This window comes from Sphaerodactylus townsendi, linkage group LG07, assembly GCF_021028975.2.
Source record: "Sphaerodactylus townsendi isolate TG3544 linkage group LG07, MPM_Stown_v2.3, whole genome shotgun sequence".
NCBI lineage: Eukaryota > Metazoa > Chordata > Lepidosauria > Squamata > Sphaerodactylidae > Sphaerodactylus > Sphaerodactylus townsendi.
In genome coordinates this window covers 77,252,420-77,273,953 of record NC_059431.1, presented here as the reverse complement: position 1 = coordinate 77,273,953, position 21,534 = coordinate 77,252,420, and the positions used below count along the sequence as shown (strand labels likewise).

General features: G+C 43.2%; 1 protein-coding gene across 2 annotated transcripts in view; it reads left to right on the top strand.

Moving 5' to 3' along the window:
* MAMDC2 (MAM domain containing 2) overlaps nucleotides 1–21,534 on the top strand; it is a 68,932-nt gene that overhangs the window by 9,542 nt on the left and 37,856 nt on the right. For both annotated transcript variants that reach the window (XR_007245151.1, XM_048504655.1), the window contains exons 3-5: nucleotides 13,550–13,821; nucleotides 16,496–16,580; nucleotides 17,610–17,747. Coding sequence is in view for 1 of the 2 variants with exons in the window: in XM_048504655.1 (XP_048360612.1) it covers nucleotides 13,550–13,821; nucleotides 16,496–16,580; nucleotides 17,610–17,747 (495 nt within the window). In the remaining variant the exon portion in view is untranslated. The remainder of the gene's footprint in view (nucleotides 1–13,549; nucleotides 13,822–16,495; nucleotides 16,581–17,609; nucleotides 17,748–21,534) is intronic.

Here is a 21,534-nt window from a genome sequence, read left to right as displayed (position 1 = left end):
GCCTTTCAAGATCAGTATTGTTTGCTGTGAGAGACAGTGGATCTCCAGTCAGATAACCATCTACTATCTGATATTTTAACAGGAGATACAAAGAACTGAACCTGGGAATTTCGGCATAGCCATATCCCTTCCTCACTGGGATCTTCTGGTAGGACACTGCCTGGCAACCAGTGAGAGTGCTAGGGGACAGAGATATGGAGGGTCTTAATGCTAGCTGTGGTGTTATGTCACTTTTGGTAGAAAAACTGGAAGTAACAAAGGGTAGCTCTAAGAATCACTGGAAACTTTATGGCTTTACCATAGAATTTCTGGCAATTCCTAGTGTGACTGTGACATAACATAGCAATTGGTGTTCCTTTTTTAAAAAATTAACCCCTCCCACTGCTCAGAGCAGGCAGTTGAAGGATGTCTTGCCCCAACCAGGTACCTAGCAGCCCTATCTCTGGGTCACAGTTGGAAACCACTGTCCCATGTAACCATGGGTAGAAATTATAGTGAAATAATATTAAATATTTCATAAAGACAAAATATAATTATTACATGTCAGGAAACTGCCTTTATCACTTTGCTTGATGACTTACACTTAGCAACCAATGAACGTGTCAATACATTTTTGCAACTTTGGGGTTTCACTGCTGTATTTTATGTGGGTCTACCTTCGAAAATGGTTCAGAAACTGTAACCTGTGCAGATTGTAGCAGGCAGAGTATTAATTGGAACTTGAAGTGGATCATTGTGTTTCCCCTACATTGCACCAGCTGCACTGGCTCCCAGTTTGTTTCTGGACTCAATTCAAAGTGCTGGTGTTCACATTTAAAGCCCTTACTGGCATTGAACCAAGATAGCTGAGAGTATGAATGTGCCTGTGGCTTAATGCCTCCTAGGCTTGGCCTTTTCCATATGCCAGGTCTACAGAATTCTCCATGTTCCAACAAGTCTGCATGCTGGTGGGCAGAAAAGGGCCATTCAGCTGTTGCCCTTAAGGCTTTGGAATGTCCTGCCCCAGGAGACCTGGATGGCTCATTTATTATGGACTTCTGGACTAAATAAGATGTCTTCAGAAAAAAAGATTTATGAACTAAATAAGATGTCTTCAGAAAAAACAAAGCTTTGACACCGACACTTAATTTTTAAGTTTGTTTTTAAAGGGACTTTGTGGGATACCACATTATACTACAAAGTTGTCTTTTTGTTCCAGATTATATTTTCAGAGCTTTTAGTAAGTTAAAAATGTTTATTTGAGTGTGAGTGTTGTACTCTTGCTTATTTTTTAAATTAGTTTAGTGGAATAGGGCCCTAGTATGTTTTTTAAATTATTTAATTTTATGGATCAATTTTCTTTTTATGGAAATGTTACTGGATTGTATTTATTTACTGTAATCCTGAGACATTTTTCAGTAGAAAGGTTGGGCAGCAATTATATAAACAAACAAACCTTTTTGGCAAGAATGTTCAATCATAACAGGATGATGTTCACGGTTTGGGAGTGGTAACCAACTTGTTACAAATCAAGATGAAGGAAAGACAGATCTGTTGGTGAACTCCACATTAACAGATATGTGCTATCTATTCTTTAATCCTCTATTACTTAAATTGAGCAATATTCCACCCCTTTGCAGCTTCCTCTGCTGGGTAAAAACCTCGGCTAAACCACCTAGGGGTCAATATTAAGGACTATGTATAGGTTAGCAGTCTACAGAAGAGGCGTAGCTCCAAGGGGCAGGGGTGGGGGGTGCGTGATGCACCAGGTACACGCCCCTGTGGGGATGTGGTGAGGGTGTGGCGGGGCGGGCCGTTCCGGGGTGGGGTGGAGGACGCACCGGTGCACCGGGCGCTTTCCTTGCTATACCTCTGGTCTACAGGCTAATGTAGGCAGGAGTAATTTTGTGTGCCATATGCTGTGTAAAACATTGCTCCATTTGTTTGTTTGGGGGAAGGCCCAGTCTATGTTCCTCTCTATGGCTCATTCCGCACATGCAGAATAATGCACTTTCAAACTGCTTTCAGTGCTCTTTGAAGCTGTGCGGAATAGCAAAATCCACTTGCAAACAGTTGTGAAAGTGGTTTGAAAACGCATTATTTTGCGTGTGCGGAAGGGGCCTAAGTAAGCTATTCTCCGAAACAAATGGACTTGGCAGATACAGAGTGTAGTTTACTAAAGCAGCACTCAGAGCTCACCTTGGGCAGTGTGCCTCCAAATTTGCCCCATGGGGTGCAGTTATCCCTGCCCCCAAACTCCACATTCAAGTGGGGGGGGGGGGCAGCTGCCCTGCCCCGATCTCCACATGGAATTCTGAGCTGCTTAGCCAATTTATTGCTGGCCTCAGCTATCCAGATCTGGCTCTAAACTGCAGGCTAGAAGCCTTCAGCTTGTAACTAGCCTCTAGCCTCCCTGAGGCCAGAAGCAAACTGAGCACTGGAGGAGGCTGACCACTTCTAGTTTTATACTGTTGATTCCACCTCCAAACTACACCTCTGGTCAGATGGAACTTGGGGGAGGGGCAGAGCCAATAATGTAAAACTAGAGCTTGTCAGCCCTTTGTGCTCAGATTGCTGCTGGCCTCAGTGAGGCTTGGGCTAGCTTTAAACTGCAGGACCCAGTTTGCTAAAGCCAGAATCAAATGGCCACTCCACTCCGAACTGCATGGGGAAATTGGGAAGGGGCCAGATGACCTCACACTCGAACTCCATGTGAAGTTTAGGGGTGGGGTGAACCTGGTTGGTTCTCTCCCAATCTCCATGTGGAGTTTGGGAATGGGGCCAGCCTCACTGGCTGGCACTTAGCTACACCCTTGCTCTGAACTCATCTACAAGACGTTTTATTTGTTCTGTGCAGAAAGGGCCATAGAGAAAGAATGGCAGGTGGTATTTGAATGCTGGAAAATGTCTTTGTTTAAATGTCTTGATTAAGATTGCAGCCTGATTTTTCGGTCAGTGTTGCCAATCTTTGTAATTTCTTACAGAATTTATACGGGCATGTTCAGAGATAGAGGAGGTTCTGAAAAGTACATCTGTACTTTCATAGGCTTTGATCCAATTACAGTTAGTCATGGCTCATTCACCCTGTTAAAAGCAATGAGACTGGCAGTGCACCTTTTATTCTGAAGTATTTTCCACTAAGATCAATGGGACTTGTTTACAGTTCATAGAACCCCCTTAAGATGTCATGGTAACTAACTTGCTTCATTGGCTTAAGTGGGACTTGTTATGACTGGATGTTGTGCTACTAATGTAGCCTGCTCTGGCACACTTGGAGGACTGGTCTACCTCCCTTTGAAAAGCATTGGGACCGCAGAGGATAGGTCTGCCCAATGGTTCTCAATGGGCAGTAGACCAGAATGGCTAAAGTTCTCATATTTGTGTCTGCATTTCTTTGCAGACACCTTATCAAAAAATTTAAAAAGAGGAAAACTACATATTGCCAAAATTGGCAGGACAAGCTGAGTACAACTATGTACTCTTCGGGTTGAAAAGTTATCCATGACTGGAGCCTGCAGAGCAAACGTCTTGGGGCAACCTTCAGCCAATGAAGGCAGGAAGAATCCCTTCAGCAGCACACAAAATGTTGAGTGCAAGTGGAGAAAGAAACTGACCAGAGAGTTCATCAGTTGGGCAAGGATGGACCTCTTTTCTCCTCTGACATCTGTGCTGTCTGGACAAAACATGGAGAGGCGGCTTTTTTTTTCCAGACATCCCCAGGACATCTTATTTGTGCTGTCCAGAAAGAAAACAAGAAGTCAATTCTTTTAATGACATCCCTCAGACATCTTATTTGTGCTATGCAGAATGAATCCATAGCTATTCCAATTGTGAAAGTTGAAGAGAATATATTTAAAGAGGTTTTTGATTTAATAGATAAGAAGCTGTTCCCAAGTACAGAGAGCTGTACCCTGGCTCCAAGTTGTGAGCCTTGATTTGTTTTATTTTAACTATCTGAATGTAAGGTTTAGAGGCTGGTAAAGAAGAATACTACTGCTTTGTAAAAGTGCCTCACCCCCAGCTCCTCAGAGAAATAGAATATGTGAATGGTTTGCTTCCTTTGACACAGCAGAAATTTCCAATTTCTTTAAGATAAAGAGCCAGCATAGTCTGAGGACGTGGAATCTGTTTTCTTGACACCAGGAACAAAACAGTGTATCATTGTCCCTAATCTCATCAAGATCTGTCAGCAATCAAGTTTCTGTTGTCAAGTACATAACCATATTTATTGTTATTTATCTCTGTACTTACTATCTGCCCATCACTGAAGTCCCTAGGTGGGTAATTTATCAATACAAAATAAAATTAAAGTTCAGAAACAGCTTACAGATTTAACATTTATTTCACTATGTTTAATGAAAGCTCACGGTGAAGTAAAGATTGCTGGTCTTTTAAGATGACACTAGATTTTTGTGAAGCATTTTTGTGTTAATATATGTATTTTTCTGTTCAAAAATATCTGTGGGAAAGAGAGGGAGATCATTTTTTAAAATTTGGGTACATGTAACATCTGCTTTAGTTTGTTTTGGATACGCCTCTGCTTATTTCTTATGAGTTACTTACCAAACTAGCCATCTCATTTTGATTTGGTTCTGGAAATTGCAGTAGCACAATGATTTACTGTGAAGACTCACATAATTTTTGTAGTAAGGAGCTGTCCAAGTAACAGACTGTTTTTACTGAAAGACTGCACCAACTGTGGTGTTTAGGCATGAACTTCAACAGAAATTACATTTTCAGATATATGTGAAACTTCATCTCCAGAACTGGTTATGTTTCTGTTTTCTATTTGGGGTTGATGGAATGTAAAATTAGTTGAATTAGATAGTTAACATTAAAATTAGTTAAATTGTATCAACTGTGCAAATATTTACTATCTTTTCAAATCTGAATTGTTCCTAGAACAGTTGCATGGACTGGAATAAAGAGGGCTTCTGTTGGGTAATAAAAAGGGCCAAATTTATTTTATTTGTTTACATTGATCAAGGGAAAATTATGGCGCTTGCAAGCAAAACCTCATTCCAGACCTATACTAGAGAGGAACATTCATGGGATGCAGAAGAGTCAGGCCTCCTCTTGTTTACACATCCTTAAATTTATGGGTGAGATCGCCCTGGCTCCAAGTTGTGAGCCATCACATACATATGGCTCAGGCTTCACCTTGCCAAGCCTTCATAATGCTCAAGGGAGGTGTGCCACTTCCTGTCCACCTAACTGCAGGTTCTGTGGGTCGAGTGTAATGACACCCTTGTTACCCAACATACCTGTGATAGGACCAGTGGGGGAGGGCTGTTTTTAGGACAGTACTCTATAAGTCCCTTCTAAAGGTGCCATGGTCAGTACAGGCCAAGTCGGATGCCATATTTTGGGCCTCGGCTTTGGTGCCAATAGGAAAGAATCTGTCTAGGCAAGTCCCTCAGTCTTATATTAGTATGCCTACTTGCCAGTTACATCTTTCCTGAAGCCTCAGTAGTGCTGTTTGGAGTACAACAGCCATAGCCATGGGAAATGATCACAGATCTGAAACCAGAACAGCTGCTGTCTTATTCACAAAAGATATGCTAAAGCTCCAACCAGCCTGATACAATCAGTTTTTTCTGCCAGCTATTCCTACCTCGTGATCCTCTGAAGATCCTATCATATCTTCACAAAAGATATGCTAAAGCTCCAACCAGCCTGATACAATCAGTTTTTTCTGCCAGCTATTCCTACCTCGTGATCCTCTGAAGATGCCAGCCACAGACGCAGGCGAAACGTCAGGAGAGAATGCTGCTAGAACACGGCCATACAGCCCGGAAACCACACAGCACCCAAGTGATTCCGGCCGTGAAAGCCTTCGACAATACATTATTCCTACCTCATTAATCCTAGCATACCCTTCCTGCTTCGCTCCTTGGGAACCATTCAGCTTGACTTTGAATTGGAATACCACTAGAGTTGTGATTTAATCAACTCCACCTAAAATTTAATTAACTGCTGGATGCTTCCTGGCTTTCACTCATCAAGCCATCATTCACTGTATTATTCTCATTGGAAGACAGGAACTCTTTATTTAGGAAGAGGAGGTTGCTTAACATAGCTAGAGGATCAAATTTTCTTACATCTAGGCTGCAGTTCTTTGCTCAGTGTTTTCTGGACTAAGCTCCGGTCTATTTTCACTGTACCCAGCACTCCTCTATCGCTTCTTAGAGTTCAATGCAAGCATTGGACTCTGCTCTTTTGAACCGTATTATCTCCAAAACAGGTAGCTATTGCCCTCCCCACAACAACCTACTGTTTTCCAAACCTATCCCCCTCACCTCTCTCTAAATCCTGAGAGCTGGGCCGATCGGGCTGTGGTGCGAAGCAGGGCTGGGTGCGAGTCATGGCTGGAAGAGATGCCGACACCCCCCCACCTGGGGGGCACAGTGGTGACTCTGGATGTGAGCCAGGCCCTTCCTGTGGATCACCCCAGCTGCAGAGAGCGTCACCCAGCCCACCTCTTCTGCAGGGTCAAGATCCACCAGACCACGGCTACACAGCCCGGAAAACCCACCACAACCAATAGGTGCTAAAGATCTTGGCTATCCCCTCTTGCTGGACAAGGTCTGTTTCTTGCTAATTCCCCATCCTAAAAAGGACAGACCTATACCATTTTGGTAACACTCTCAAGGATTTCCTGTCCCAGGTAGGTGTGGTAAACCTGAACCAACCCCCTCTCCCCAATACCTTGGTATTTTCAGGATTTTTTTCACCTGAAAAAAGGCAGCAATAAAGGGGAGCTGAAAAATTGGATCCCGAAAAATGCTGATTTTTCCCAGTATTTTGGGGGCCTATTTGGTCCATTGTCTTAATAAAAGAAAACAACCCCTCCCCTCCCCTCTCCCTCCCTCTCTTCCTTATCTGCATCCAGGCAGGGTCCAGTGTTGAACTGCACACACTGGCTCTGAAGTCTACGCGGACTTTGAAGGTGGAGCTTGCAGTTCAACACTGTACCCAGTCAGGCTGTACCAAGACCATGTTGAATTGTGGGCTTGGCCAGGCCAAGTCTAGCTTTATACTGCTGACTCTGCTTCTGAAGGTCACATGAAGGGCACATCTCCAGACTAAGAGATCAGTTCCCTTGGAGCAAATGGCGGCTTTGGAAGGTGGATTTGACTGCATTGTATCCCACTCTGTCCTTCTGAGGCTCCAACCCCCAATCTCCAAGTGTTTCCCAACCTGGATCTGTCAGTGCTACCTGCCACCCCGCCCCCCACTGGTGGCTAGGGCCTACCAACAACAATAGTAGCTTGATGATGATGAAATTCTCTAGGTAATCGGCTAATCAAGGGGTAGTGAGTTTTACAATATCATCCTTGTTTTATTGGGAACTATTATTTATCAGTTTATAGACAACTATAGTCTGTTTCCCTTCCCTTCCAAAGGAATCCATATATGGAGCTAAGAAGTTTGCCTTAATGGCAATATTGGGTGGGGAGCAAATTCCATTTGATTCTCCTTTCCCCTGCAGCCTGTAATGCAGTTGCAGTGTAAATTTTATGTCTGTACCTCAAACTAACTGAAAATGTAATATCCTATTTTGCTGTTTTGCAATACAAATGTGGGAGTTTCACTTATTCTTTTTTCTTTTGAATCTGATGCTTGTACTAGACCTGCAAACCTCTCGTTTGTGGCTGGAGATCTCCTGCTATTACAGTTGATCTTCAGGCAATAGAGATCAATTCACTTGGAGAAAATGACTGCCTTGGAAGGTCGAATCTATGGAACTATACCACATTGAATCGCCTTCCCTCCCTAAGTCCTACTCACCTTAGGCTCCACTCCAGAGGCATAGCTGGGGCAGAGTGCGCCTGGTACGCACTCTGGCTTTTTCGCTACTGTGATGCCCCTCATGTAAGTCCCCTCCCACTCCCACTTACTGAGCAGGCTGGAGAACAGGCCTTCCTGTTCTGGTGGGAACTACGTTTCCCAGGGTGCTGCGGGGGGCTGCTGTGGGGGCTAATCACATCGGCCCCCCTGCGGCACCCCCCCACACACTTACTTTAGGAAACTGAGCAGGCTGCAGAACAGGCCTTCCTGTTCTGATGGGAACTACATTTCCCAGGAGACCCTGGGAAATGTAGTTCCCACCAGAACAGGAAGGCCTGTTCTCCAACCTGCTCGGTTTTCCAAAGTAAGTGTGTGTGTGTGTGTGTGTGTGGGGGCGCCCGGGGGGGGGGGCGCCAGGGGGGTGGGGGAGGGGCCGGGGGATTTTGTGCCCCCCACGTGATCCAACTCCGTTTACCCGGTGCGTTGTGCACCCCCCCCACTCCCTGGGAGCTTTGCCGCTTCTCCACTCCCAAAATCTTCATGTATTTCCCAACCCATAGCTGGCAATCCTAGCTCGTGTACTTTATGGGACTTCTAAAAAGAAAACTGTTCATAATCTGTTCATCTGCCCAGTGGAATTAGGGTGGGAAATGCCAATCCCAGCATGGCTGCTAGTCAGAGCTCTCATAGAACCGTCTTCATATTACCAGAGGGACCATGATGTTATAGTTTCAGTATGACTGAGAAGTCTGCATCTCAACCTAACTGGAAAGTAAATATCTTCGTTCTGTTTTGTAATACATAAGAGTGAATTGGCTTGAATCTTTATTTTCTTGAAATCTCAGGACTTGTAAGTCAGTACCTTAAGCTAACTGGAAAGAAATAGCTTCAAACGTGGCCCACTCCAGGTGAACAGCTTAGTGCTTCCAGGAGGAAGGCTTGCAGTTAACTATTCTTAATTTTCTTGAGTCTGTTGATGGTTTGTCTTCTGTCCAGGTGAAAAAGTGGCCTTCAGAGTACTGTGGTCGTTATATGTGAATTGGCTTGGAGGAAACGTTTGGCATGTAACCCAAGACTCGCCATAAAAATGGGGAGGAAGCAGAATTGGCTTATGAGCATGATGCGGTGGCAGAAGAGGCTTCATCATTCCGTCTTTTCTACCCCATGTGCTTTCACTAGAAGAAAATGGCTATGGACGGTGGACTGTTTGTCTCAGTGTCAGTTCCATTGTTTCCTGGGTGAAGCCATGGAACAGGTAGCTGGATAAGCAATCCATCCCCACAGCCATTTCCTAACTTATGCCCTAAATGTAAGATAGGAAAAGATACCAGCAGTTACCTCTTAACTGTGTCTAACTTAATGATTTCAGAACAATTCAATTATTACATTGTTCCCATAATGGATAAATTAAGCCACTGAAATCAGTTCTTGGAATAGATCTGGATAAGCTTTTACTATAGCCAAAGCCACATTTGCATGGTATGTGCAGTACTCAATAAATAGACAGCCAGGATTGTACAAAAAAACAGGCCAACTGGCCTGCAAAGGAAGATATTTGGTAGCAATGTCTTATAGTTGCTGTGGTACTTTTGTCCAGTAGCCATGATCACAAGAATGGCCCCAGAGTGCCTATGTATATTCTGGTTCATGCTGCTGTTTTTCCATTTGTCTATGAGCACATTCACTGCTAAGGGGAAATGTGTGGCTACTTGTGTATAAGGAAAATAATTGAGTGAACTTGTCCAGGTCTAGTTCTCTTTTTTAAAAAAACTGTCCTCCCTTCTATTCCTTACCTTTTTGTCTTCTAACTCTAATACTGGTTGTTTCCCCACTTACCTGCTGCTGCGCGCTACTCTCCACAAGTAGCATGGGGTCCCCCGGCAATCCCCACTACAGGGGCGGTGACAACGCAGCCGCCCTGACGCTGCCGCTGTCGTGCCCCCTCAGCGCGCGTCATTCCTGGCGCTCCTCAAAACGGCGCCTTTTGATGACCCCCCACAGAGTGCGGGGTCATGGGGAAGCCCGGGAGCGCACCAGAAATGACACGCGCTGGGAGTAGCGCGCAGCAAAGGGTGGTCGAGGTAAGTGGGGAAACGACCACTGTGAACTTTAACAGAACAATTTCCCCACACGGACTCCAAGAAAACTGGAACATTACTGTGGTTATAGTTCCAATTCTTTGCGTAAGTCGGAACTTGCAGACAATTTTAGTTTTCCCAGATGATTTGTGTTCTTTTTTACAATAGCCAATAAAGCAAATTAAACACCAGAGTATCTGGCATTTTGTTCTTCACAGTATGCAGTATGATTTTCTTATTTATTTTGATGGGAGAAAAGATTGTCTTCAAAATACTGATAGAATATGTGCTTCGAGGAGCTTTAGATTTTACACCCTGGTTATAAAATTGAATATGATCTACATATAGGGCATTGTGTATGTGTTAGAACAGGGGTAGGGAACCTGCGGCTCTCCAGATGTTCAGGAACTACAATTCCCATCAGCCCCTGCCAGCATGGTCAATTGGCCATGCTGACAGGGGTGGATGGGAATTGTAGTTCCTGAACATCTGGAGAGCCGCAGGTTCCGTACCCCTGTGTTAGAAGAAGAAGAAGAGTTTGGATTTATATCCCCCCTTTCTCTCCTGCAGGAGACTCAAAGGGGCTTACAATCTCCTTGCCCTTCCCCCCTCACAACAAACACCCTAACCCTAACCCTGTGAGGTGGGTGGGGCTGAGAGAGCTCAGAAGAGCTGTGACAAGCCCAAGGTCACCCAGCTGGCGTGTGTGGGAGTGTACAGGCTAATCTGAATTCCCCAGATAAGCCTCCACAGCTCAGGCGGCAGAGCTAGGAATCAAACCCGGTTCCTCCAGATTAGATACATGGGTTCTTAACCTCCTACGCCACTGCTGCTCCTCTAGCATAACTCAAAGATTTTGGTTCAGGTAACCAAAATCTAACACATTCATACCTTTGAAAACTTTACTTTATCCTTGAGTCTTTAGAGATCATAATATTAACTACATATCAGCTGTATTTTTCTGTTTTCTTAAAGATGCAGCTGATAGAATTATAAGCTAACTAGCGGGGCCCGGCCACGTGTTGCTGTGGCAATTGTCCTTCTCATCACAGTCAGCAACCCACACAGATATCCATGCAGGTCCAATGATCCCCAGCATAGCCTTTTGGGAGCAGCAGTGGCATAGTGGCTAAGAGCAGGTGCACTCTGATCTGGAGGAACCGGGTTTGATTCCCAGCTCTGCAGCTGGAGTTGTGGAGGCTTATCTGGGGAATTCAGATTAGCCTGTGCACTCCCACACAAACCAGCTGAGTGACCTTGGGCTAGTCACAGCTTTTCGGAGCTCTCTCAGCCCCACCCACCTAACAGGGTGTTTGTTGTGAGGGGTGAAGTGCAAGGAGGTTGTAAGCCCCTTTGAGTCTCCTACAGGAGAGAAAGGGGGGATATAAATCCAAACTACTACTGCTGCTGCTGCTTCTTCTTCTTCTTCTTTTGGGGTGGTCAAATGGAATCCCTGTTTTGCTGTTCAATTCACATTATTATATGGTGCTGTCTTGGTTTTTAGTATAAGGTAACCCTTTCCATTCCACAACGGAACTGTCCAGAGTGCGAATCCCGCTGTCCATGAGTACTGTGCGTGTCAACGCACAGTACTGGCTTGGGTAAGGCAGAACTGGGGCAAGGAGGCTATCCCAGTCAGGCAGCAGAGGCAGGGTGGTGAGGTGCTCAGATCGAGGCCAGCTCCCTGGGTTTTTAAAGGGCCCTGTGCAAAAGAAGCAGAGCCAGTAGTGGTGGTTCGTCCCCACCCTGTGGATTTTCTTAGAAGAAAAAGGCAAACTCCAGCTTGCTTTTAGTAAAAGAGAGCTGTGGCGAATATGGGTGAGGAAGTGGGTAAGTGGTGGTTGGATGTGAGGGAGGGCAGAGTGAGGTGTGTGAGGATGAGCTGGATGTGTATGAGAGTATGTGAGGTGTGTGGTAGTATTGGGTGAGGCACAGAGAGTGAAAGTTACCTGCATGTGAGTGTAGGGGGGAACCTCACCAGACGTCTCACACGGCAAAGTGTGTATGTATTTCACTTCCACTCGTATTACCTAACAGTGTTACCTATTTACTGTTTTCACTGCTCATCTGTGGCCATCTGCATGAACATTCTAAGCCCTCACACCAAGCCCTCAGGCCACAGACAGGCTGCACGAACATTCTAAGGGTGACAGTTAAACACAGCCAGCTTCATGGCCTGGTGCGCCAGGAAAAAGACATTTTACTTGGCTCAGGTATGGACTTTTGGCAGTTTGAAGGTCTGATTACCTGCCCGCAACAGGGAGGGACGTCATGTGAAAATTTGGGGGCGATCTGTCCAGCTGTTTCGGCGTTAGGACAAGACCAACAAACAAATGGTTAGCTTTTTATATATATAGATTACTAGAAATTGTGATGTGCATTATGATAGCTCTCCCTGAGGAGGAGGACACCTGAATTGGGTGATTCCCACTGTCCAATCAGGGATGTAGGATCCACTTTTTCCTGCTTTCTGTCCTGGTGGGAGTAATCTTTTCCTCAGTTCTTTTCCTGCTTTGATAGGGAGAGCAGCTTAGAGCAGTCAGTTTCCTCTTATTTTCTCTTCTCCTTTCCTGAAATCTCCTATAGCAGGGGTCTGCAACCTGCGGCTCTCCAGAGGTTCATGGACTACACTTCCCATCAGTCCCTGCCAGTATGGTCAATTGGCCATGCTGGCAGGGGGTGATGGGAATTGTAGTCCATGAACATCTGGAGAGCCGCAGGTTGCAGACCCCTGTCCTATAGTATCTCCCTTTTTCCGACTTCCCTCTCCTTCCCACCCATCAGCATAATACCTTCATCTGTCTCCCTGTTCAGCTTTTACTCCTTCCTTTCCTGGCAGCTGCTCATTGGGAAAACATTGCATGGGACTGGTCACAAGGGGGAGAATCAGCAAGGGGCATCTCACATATTTCCATAGCATCTCACAGTTCCTTGCTTCCTTTTCTCCCTCCCATTCACCTTTTATCTGCCCCCAATCTTCAACTATATTTATTTTAATTGTCCTTCATCTTTATAATGAGAACCCAAATCAATGAAATAATTCTTCTCTTCTCCATTTTATCCTCACAACAACCCTGTGAGGTGGACTTGAAAGTGTGGACTGCTCCAAAGTCATCCAGTAAGTTTCCATTGCAGAGTGTGGCTTCAATACTGAATCCATCTAATCCTAGTCTGAAACTCTAACCGCTACACAACAGTGGCTTTTATGAGGTGGCTGCTGTTGAACAGTAGTAAGTAGCCAAGCCTGGGTGATTTTGTAGGAAGTCATGGTAGTTGCTCTCAGGCCTGGTTCTGATGTGTCCTCCTCAGAGGCTAGAACAACTTTGGAAAGGGTGCTGCCCCCCTCCCTGCCTTTTACTGACAGAAATCAAGGCTTGAAGCTGGCAAAAGTGTTGTGGTTACCTAGAAACAACCACCAAGAAGGCATTTATTTCTTAAAGCTACATGTGCTGCTTCTATTTTTTGTGTGTGGGATACAAAAAGTGACATCAACCGAAATGGGGTTCTGCTCCCAGTTTTGTCTGCAGAAAAGCTGGCAGGCTCTAACCTAGGATTTTGGAGAAAGGTAGCATATGGAACCTAGCATATAGAAGGGGAAACAGTTTGTGCTTATATAATGATAAATGCCACATAGCTTTAAAGTTAATAATTGGAAAAAATAATGATGATAAATATTAATAATGTTGTTTGTGCATTATTAGGTCATTACATTTCTGTAGATACGTCACAGGGAACAAATGGTGACACAGCTGTATTACTCAGTCCTGATCTGCATTCTGAAGAGTGGAGCTGCATCAGACTTATATATCAGATTGCAGCGCCTTCCGAGCTGCCTGTAGATCCCACCACCTTAAATCTATATCTAAGAATAGAAGGAGAAAGCTTTGATCATTTGCTTTGGACAACCACAGAGCCTTCAGAAAGCTGGCTTATAGCTAGTCTTGATGTCAGAAACAGTACAAACAAGTACAAGGTAAGCATAATTTAAGACCAAAGTTCTGTGTTTACCCCTGTAAGCTACCAACCATATACATTCCATTAGACTTTATTACATGTTTTGGTTTAATGATCAGTGGACAATGTTTTGCAGGAAATTCATATATGCTTTATCTTTTTTGTTGTGCTATATATCACTTCTCATGAGAATGTGGTTGAAAAACAAGCTTTCTATGTTTTTGATGACTTGGAAGTTGTAGTTGTAGTAGTCATCAAACACGGCCATACAGCCCGGAAACCACACAGCACCCCAGTGATTCTGGCCGTGAAAGCCTTCGACAATACATCAAGCTTTCTATATTCCTCACTCCTGCAGGGGTGGAGAAGAAATCTAGCTCTCCAAGTTCTCATACTGCATCATATTGCATATGATGATTCTTAGACTTACTGTGATTAAATAATATTGAATTATTTGTATGTGTGTTGAGATTTATTGTATTCTGTGATTTTTATGGTCTGTAAGCCCTTTCAAACAGATTTGTTTTCTGAAAAAGCTGTACAGAAACACTTTAAATGTATTTAAATATAATTAATATATGATTTAAAATAGTTAAATGTGAATTCAAAATTAACGATGTATTGTCAAAGGTTTCATGGCCAGCATCAACTGGCTGTTGTGGGTTTTTCTGGCTGTGTGGCCATGATCTGGTAGTTTTTGCTTTTAACATTTTGCCCGCATCTACGAATGTCATGGCTAGATGTGTTTCTCTTGCTGGGTCACAGAAACACATCTCACTGTGACATACTTTTGAAGATTCTAGCCATAGATATGGGTGAAACGTTAGGAGCGAAAACTACCAGACCACAGCCACGCAGCCTAGAAAAACCACAACACTCAAAACGAACAGCTTGTGGAACATCCATTGTAACCATAGCAACATGTTTTTTTATGTAGCAATCGCTGTTTTAAATTAAATTAATAATTTTAGAGTTTATGGGGCTGAGTTCTTAATGTTAGGTATTATTTATTAGTTGCTATTTACTCGCCCTCTTGTTATTGTATTTTATGTTGATGTTGTAATCTACCCAGAGCCCTTCGGGGATGGGGCGGTATACCAAATTGAATAAACAAACAAACAAACAAATAAATAAATGTTTTCTTTGCAGAACTGTCAGGAAGTTGTAGTAGTTGTCAAACATAGTAAAAAACCAAATTTGTTCACTGGAATACAAAATAGAATTCCCTCCCACTTTGAACTTAGTTCAAGCAGCTTTATATCGATTGCAAAAGGTTATATACCATATATACTCAAGAATAAGTTGACTTTTTCAGCACATTGTTAATGCTTATACTCGAGTATATATGGTAATTCCAAGATGGCTGCCAGAACTGTGGCACACCAAGAAAGGATATCACACCAGCTGTGGCTGAAGCATTTTGCCTGCATCCAACTTTGAGTATTAAATTCACCATTCCCTTTTGTGTTTTTTATGTAAAGCTAGGCTTGTAAATCCTCCAGCTTTGATAAAGCCACAGTATTTGCAATTAGAGTTGCTCCATTGGCTCTGAACGCCGTGTTAAGTATTACTCTGTGCCCTTGAAATTTGTGTTCCTCTTGGAGAGAGATTCCATTGCACTTGTAGCGTTTAAAGACTGCAAAATATAAGTCAAGATTTGTTACTAGTAGATCAGGTCAAGCTGAGTTTTTGTGCAAATTCCTCTCTGTAAAGCAGAAAACTGAAAAGAGAGGGTCTTACAGTCCTAAGGACAGAAATACCCTCTGTGCTATTTAGCAAGTGTGGTAGGAGACAAAGAGACACTGTAGATCTTCCTAATGGCTAAATCTTACCTTTGAATAAAATATGTCCCTGAACATGCAAGGATAAAAGCGTACACTGTTCACAAGGTGGTGCTAGCGAACAGTATCTGCTTCCTTTAAAAACTGCCTTGCTTAATGACATTTTTAAAATTCTAGTGAGCCATTTTTGAGGGAGGCCTTGTGGGTACTCACAGTATTTGGCATGAAGCAGCCAGGCAGTCTCCTTTCTTGCCTTCATCCTGTTCATCCTCTGATTGTTCATCTTCCTGTTCATCCTCTGATTGACTAAAAGTTGCTTTTCTTACAACCAGTGAGATACCTCCATGAATTTTATTAGTATCTATTTTATTTTTGAAATTTACCAGTAGCTGCTGATTTCCCACCCTAGACTTATACTCGAGTCAATAAGTTTCCCAGTTTAGGTGCCTCGACTCATATTCGGGTCGACTTATACTCGAGTATGTGCAGTTGTCTTCCTTAGGAAGGAAGGATTACAAAGGATTTTGACAGTGAAAATTTTCAAAATATCGGGATATTTGCCAGAGAAACATGACACTGTGTTTGAGTCACAAAAGCTTTGAGTCACAAAAGTTATTGTCCTGGACAATTTTGTTGGTCTTTAAAGGACACCGAACCTGAATTGTGGGAGAGAAATTCATGGAACAGAATTCATGGTACAGAACTATGCAACAAGTTCTCTTTCTTTTTCTCTTGTAAGTGATACTCAGTGTCCTTACCTACTGACAACCATAGGTGCTTCTCATTATAGGCACATACTTCAAAAGATGGTTGCAAGGTGGAGTCACATTATTCTGTGCAGAACTGAGAACCCCAACTAATTAGCTTTTAACATTAGAACTTACATTATGCTGTTTTTGACTTATTTTGTAGATCGTGCTAGAAGGTGTATTGGGAAGAGACCTTTCTGCCAGCATAGCAGTTTTTGAAGTTAAAATAACTACAGGCTACTGCATTGGTATAACTTCTATTTTTGTTACTTCCAGTAAAAGTGAGGCTGACATGTGGAAAATGTGTGCAACAGGAATATTTCAGAATATGGCATTGTTAACACTGGATTTATTTATTGATTGATTGATAATATGCCTTCTCATTGAAACTCGTGGTAGTACATATAATGTAACTTGATTTTATGAATTATTTATTACAACAATGCAGTAGTTCCTCCTCCTTACTGCATACAAAAGTGCATGTTGTCTTTCAAATTCCTGAGCCTGGTGTTATTTTTTCCATTTTTTTGGGAAAAGGAGGACAATAGGGAAGATCTGCCTCCACAAGCTCTTTGTGCTTGCAGTTCATGGCACAAATACACTGTACCGATTATCAATGGTGTATCTTGGGTGGATGAGGGGACATTTGACCCAGGCACCATTCACTTGGGTCATGTGGGCACACATTTTGGCCTGCCCCCCTTACCCCCTTCCTTTCCACAGGCAAGGAAGGCTCCCGTGTTGTGTGTGCAAGTGGAGGACTTATCAGCTAGGTGAGAGATGGGGGCATGTGTATGCCCATCTCACACATTGCTGACTCCCTCCCGGTGCCACCTGCCTGGCACCTACCCACCTGCAGTGCCACCATTGCCTGCTGCCTACCCTCTACTTGGTGATCTGTGCAGGTGATCTGTGTTAGACCTAGGCAGCAGGCACCCCAGAAGTGAGGTTAGGAGATGGGGCCACCACTGCTAGCCTGAAGCACTCTGGGCTGGAGGGTGGAGATGGTGGCGCACCCCAGTTGACTGGGTGTGCGGCATGCTGTCCCTTTGCAACATGGATGGTAAATTAACCCCCCTCTCTCTCGGGGCAGGGAGTCAGGAGGATGCAGTTTTGGGGGATGCAGTCCAGGGGGCACAGTTCTTGCTCCAGGCACCTTCTTAGATAGATATGCCCATGCTGATTATAACCAATACATCACATGTTTAGTAGTGTCGTATGACAAATCCTTGTGTATTGTGAGGTCAGAGTATCAATTATCCTCTTTGAACCCACAGAATGTAACTTTGAAGAAAACCATCTCTGTGGTTATATGAACCGCTGGAATCCCAACGTGAACTGGTTTGTTGGTGGAGGCAACATTGGAAATTCACAGTCCATCCTTCCAAGAGATCACACTCTTAACAATGAATTTGGTAAGCAAGAATGATTATTTGTTGGGACAGGCAATCTAAAAGTTAAGAAAATCTCACTTAGAATTTTAATTCACTGCTTTATTTATTGGTAGTTCACCCCCACTTTTGATATTGAATATAGAAGCATCATTACCACAATACTTAAAATAAAATAACTTAATTAAAATACACCTTGCAGGTTTAGTTAATGGCAGTTCTTACATAAAAGGGGCATTCACCTGAAAATAAATTCTGACTACACCACAGAAAGGAAAATCCACCCTTGATCACTGATTCTTAATTAATTGATCCTCAGCAAACCAAAGCATGAAACTGTATGCTGCTTTTCTTTATCTTAAGGAGGCCTTTGATTCTGTCTTGAGAGTTCGACTCTTGGAAAAACTCATTAGGATGAGCATACTGTATTTCCCCCCAAAATAAGACCTACCCTGAAAATAAGCCCTATCATGATTTTTCAGGATTTTTGGAGGAGGCTTAACATATAAGCCCTACTCCAAAAATAAGTCCTACCGGTAGTTACGGATCAGGATGGTGTGATCCAGCAGAGTGCTCCCTGCCAATGAGGATACAGCTGTCAGACTCTCAAACGTGGAAATAACAGAGACCGTAGGAAAGTCCAAAAGCAGTTTATTCCAGGTGATGCGAAGAGTAACAATGTAAAGCAGAATCTGAGCTAGAGAGCTCAGATCCAGGATTTATAGCTTTTACCCCCCCCCCCCCCGTTTCACCCCACACCAAATGTCCATTACAGTTTCTACTACAAAGCTACAAAGGACCTGGGAACCTTTCACACCTCTTTGAAGATGGGCTGGCGCCAGGAGATTGCTAGCAGGAGATTGCTAGGAAGGGAAGAGGGAAACAGGAAAACAATTGCAAATCACACACAGCAAGACATCAAGATACTGACAGGCATGGTCCTGACAGCAGCTTGCATCACATGTGACAGGGAAGCAAGGGGGCTGCTGAGAGCTCACCTTAATGAATTGTGAAGGTACCATATTTTCCCTAAAATAAGCCCTACCCCCAAAATAAGCCCTAATGCATCTTTTGGTGCAAAAATTAATATAAGACCCTGTCTTATTTTTGGGGAAACATGGTAGACAATGGACTTCTAATCCTTATTAAACCCTTACACAGGGACGCAGTCTGCAAAATTAAATGCAGTCAAGCTGTACTGCTTATGCCCAGCATACCTATCACCAGAGGAGTTAAACAGGGATGCATTCTGGCTCCAGTACTCTTTAGTCTCTTTCTGAATTACCTTACCCCCATGCTCATGAATATCAACTTTCATTGCCCCAAACCAGGCAATTTCCAAATTTCAGTTTTGCTATGCACTGATGATGCTGACCTGTTCTCTTTTACAAGAGTAGGCTTGAACTGCTTGTTAGTGTTTTGCAATATTGCATAAACAATATTGCATAAACAACAGTCTGGCAGTGCATCTTGCTAAGTCTAAGATCATGGTCTCCTTGAGCTTGGAGTCCTGCTAGATGGATGCTTATGGGTAATACTGTGGAGCAAGTCAAGCATTTTAAATATCAGGGGTTCCCCTTTCATCATAAAGGTACCTGGGCCATACACAGGGACCAGGCAATGACACACTACCAGTGTTGTAGCCATCACTTTCTTCTTATATAACGTGGGCCATGAATTCATCCCTGCTGCACTTAAGATGTTTAAGGCAAATATCTGTCAGCAACTTTTCTACAGAGTTCTGGCATGGGTGGGTGCATGGAATCATAACTTTTAACAGGTTTAATCTTGCTTCCTCTATAAGATATTAGTCTACCTCACTGTGTGCCCTGTGCAATTCTTGCCTTGGAAACTGGTCAACATCTCTTATCCATCCATCCATCCATCCATCCATCCATCCATCCATCCATCCATCCATCCATCCATCCATCCATCCATCCATCCATCCATCCATCCATCCATCCATCCATCCATCCATCCATCCATCCATCCATCCATCCATCCATCCATCCATCCATCCATCCATCCATCCATCCATCCATCCATCCATCCATCCATCCATCCATCCATCCATCCATCCATCCATCCATCCAATTTATATACCGCCCGATCCCCGAAGGGCTCTGGGCGGTGAACAACATTATCTAAATATCAACAGGAGCAATCATACAAATATAAATACATAGGCTCCATCCCATAAAATAGCTTAAAACTCATAAAAACAGCGAATAACCGTAATACATAATAAACAGAAGGCGTCCGGCCCCAATTTAAAACCTACCCCCATGAGGTATCTTAGAAACAAGGCCCCAATTTAAAACCTACCCCCATGAGGTATCTTAGAAATATCTTAGAAACAAGGGCTTGCAGCTTTAAAGTTCTGTCTCTGCCTGTGTTCCAGTTCTGAGAATATGAACTTGATTTATAAATCCCTAGCCATTATGCAATCTTCTAATTGGTGTGTGCTTGTGGTATAGAAAATCTCCACATTGGGTTTCCCTTTGGACTCTGGCCATGCTTTCAGCTGGGGAGATGTTTTGAACTTTAAAAAGGAGGTTATTTGATCAGGAACATCAAAATCTAATGGGGGAAAGCTGCTGGGTCTTGTTTCCCTCTCTCTTTGGGGAGTTCACTCCCTATGGACAGTGGGATTAAGTACTTTTACCTTCCAAGTACTTTTACCTTCCAAGATCAATTTCACTTGCTGGGTGTAATGTTCTACCTTTGATAATAACAGTGGGGAGACATCTGAAAATTCCATATCAGCAACAGATTATTATGTGCATGCAGTCTGAAATGCTACTCTTTACTTTCAATGGGATGTGCATTTGGATACAATTTTGTGTTGGTGTTTGTGTCCCCTGCCTTCCCCTCCTAAGGGCTGAGAAAGATTGTAAAAGCCATTTTGTTACATAAAATGCAACTATTAAACAGGAACTATATAACAGAGCAGTTATAGAGAGCTTCTGTAAGTCACATAAAACTGGTCTCCAGCATTTTGGAACATATGGCAATATTTTGATATGTTATGACATATTATGGCACTAAACTAGCCACTTACCAGAATAAGTGAGGGAAGGGAAGTTACATTTTTCTTGCAAAACATTGCTTTGCTACAACATTTGTGTCTCCAGTGCTTTTGCAAAATAGGAATGAAGGATGAGACTTGGTTCTTAAACACTGAACTTCAAAAATGCTAAACCACAAACTGTTATATTTGTGCAGTGGAAAGACTGAGTGCAACAGATGCAGTTGGCTCTAAAGTTTTTTACAGCAGATGTTAAATCCAGAGGCTGCTCTTGTTCCATCAACAGATTTTGCTAATTTCATGTGATCTGTTTAATTTAAGAGAAGAGGCAGGTTTGGAGAAATTATTTTGATTTGGAAGTTGAAGGAGATGATTTAGTAAAGTAGATAGTAAGAATTCGCACAGCATTGTATGGGCATGTGGAATTATTTGATACTTTGCCCATAAAAGTATAGGCATAAATGGGAGTTTTCTTCACCATTTTTATTCCAAAATGAAGATTACAGAATCATAGAGTTGGAAGAGACCCAAATGGCCATCAAGTCTAATCCCTTGCAATGCAGGAACACATAATCAAAGCACTCCTGACAGATGGCCATCCAGCCTCTCTTTAAAAAGCTCCAAAGAAGGAGACTCCACCACACTCCGAGGTAGTGCATTCCACTGTCAAACAGCCCTTTCTGTCAGGAAGTTTTTCCTGATGTTTAGGTGGAATCTCTTTTCCTTCACCTTGAACCCATTACTCCTGGTCCTAGTATCTGGAGCCTCAGAAAACAAGCTTGC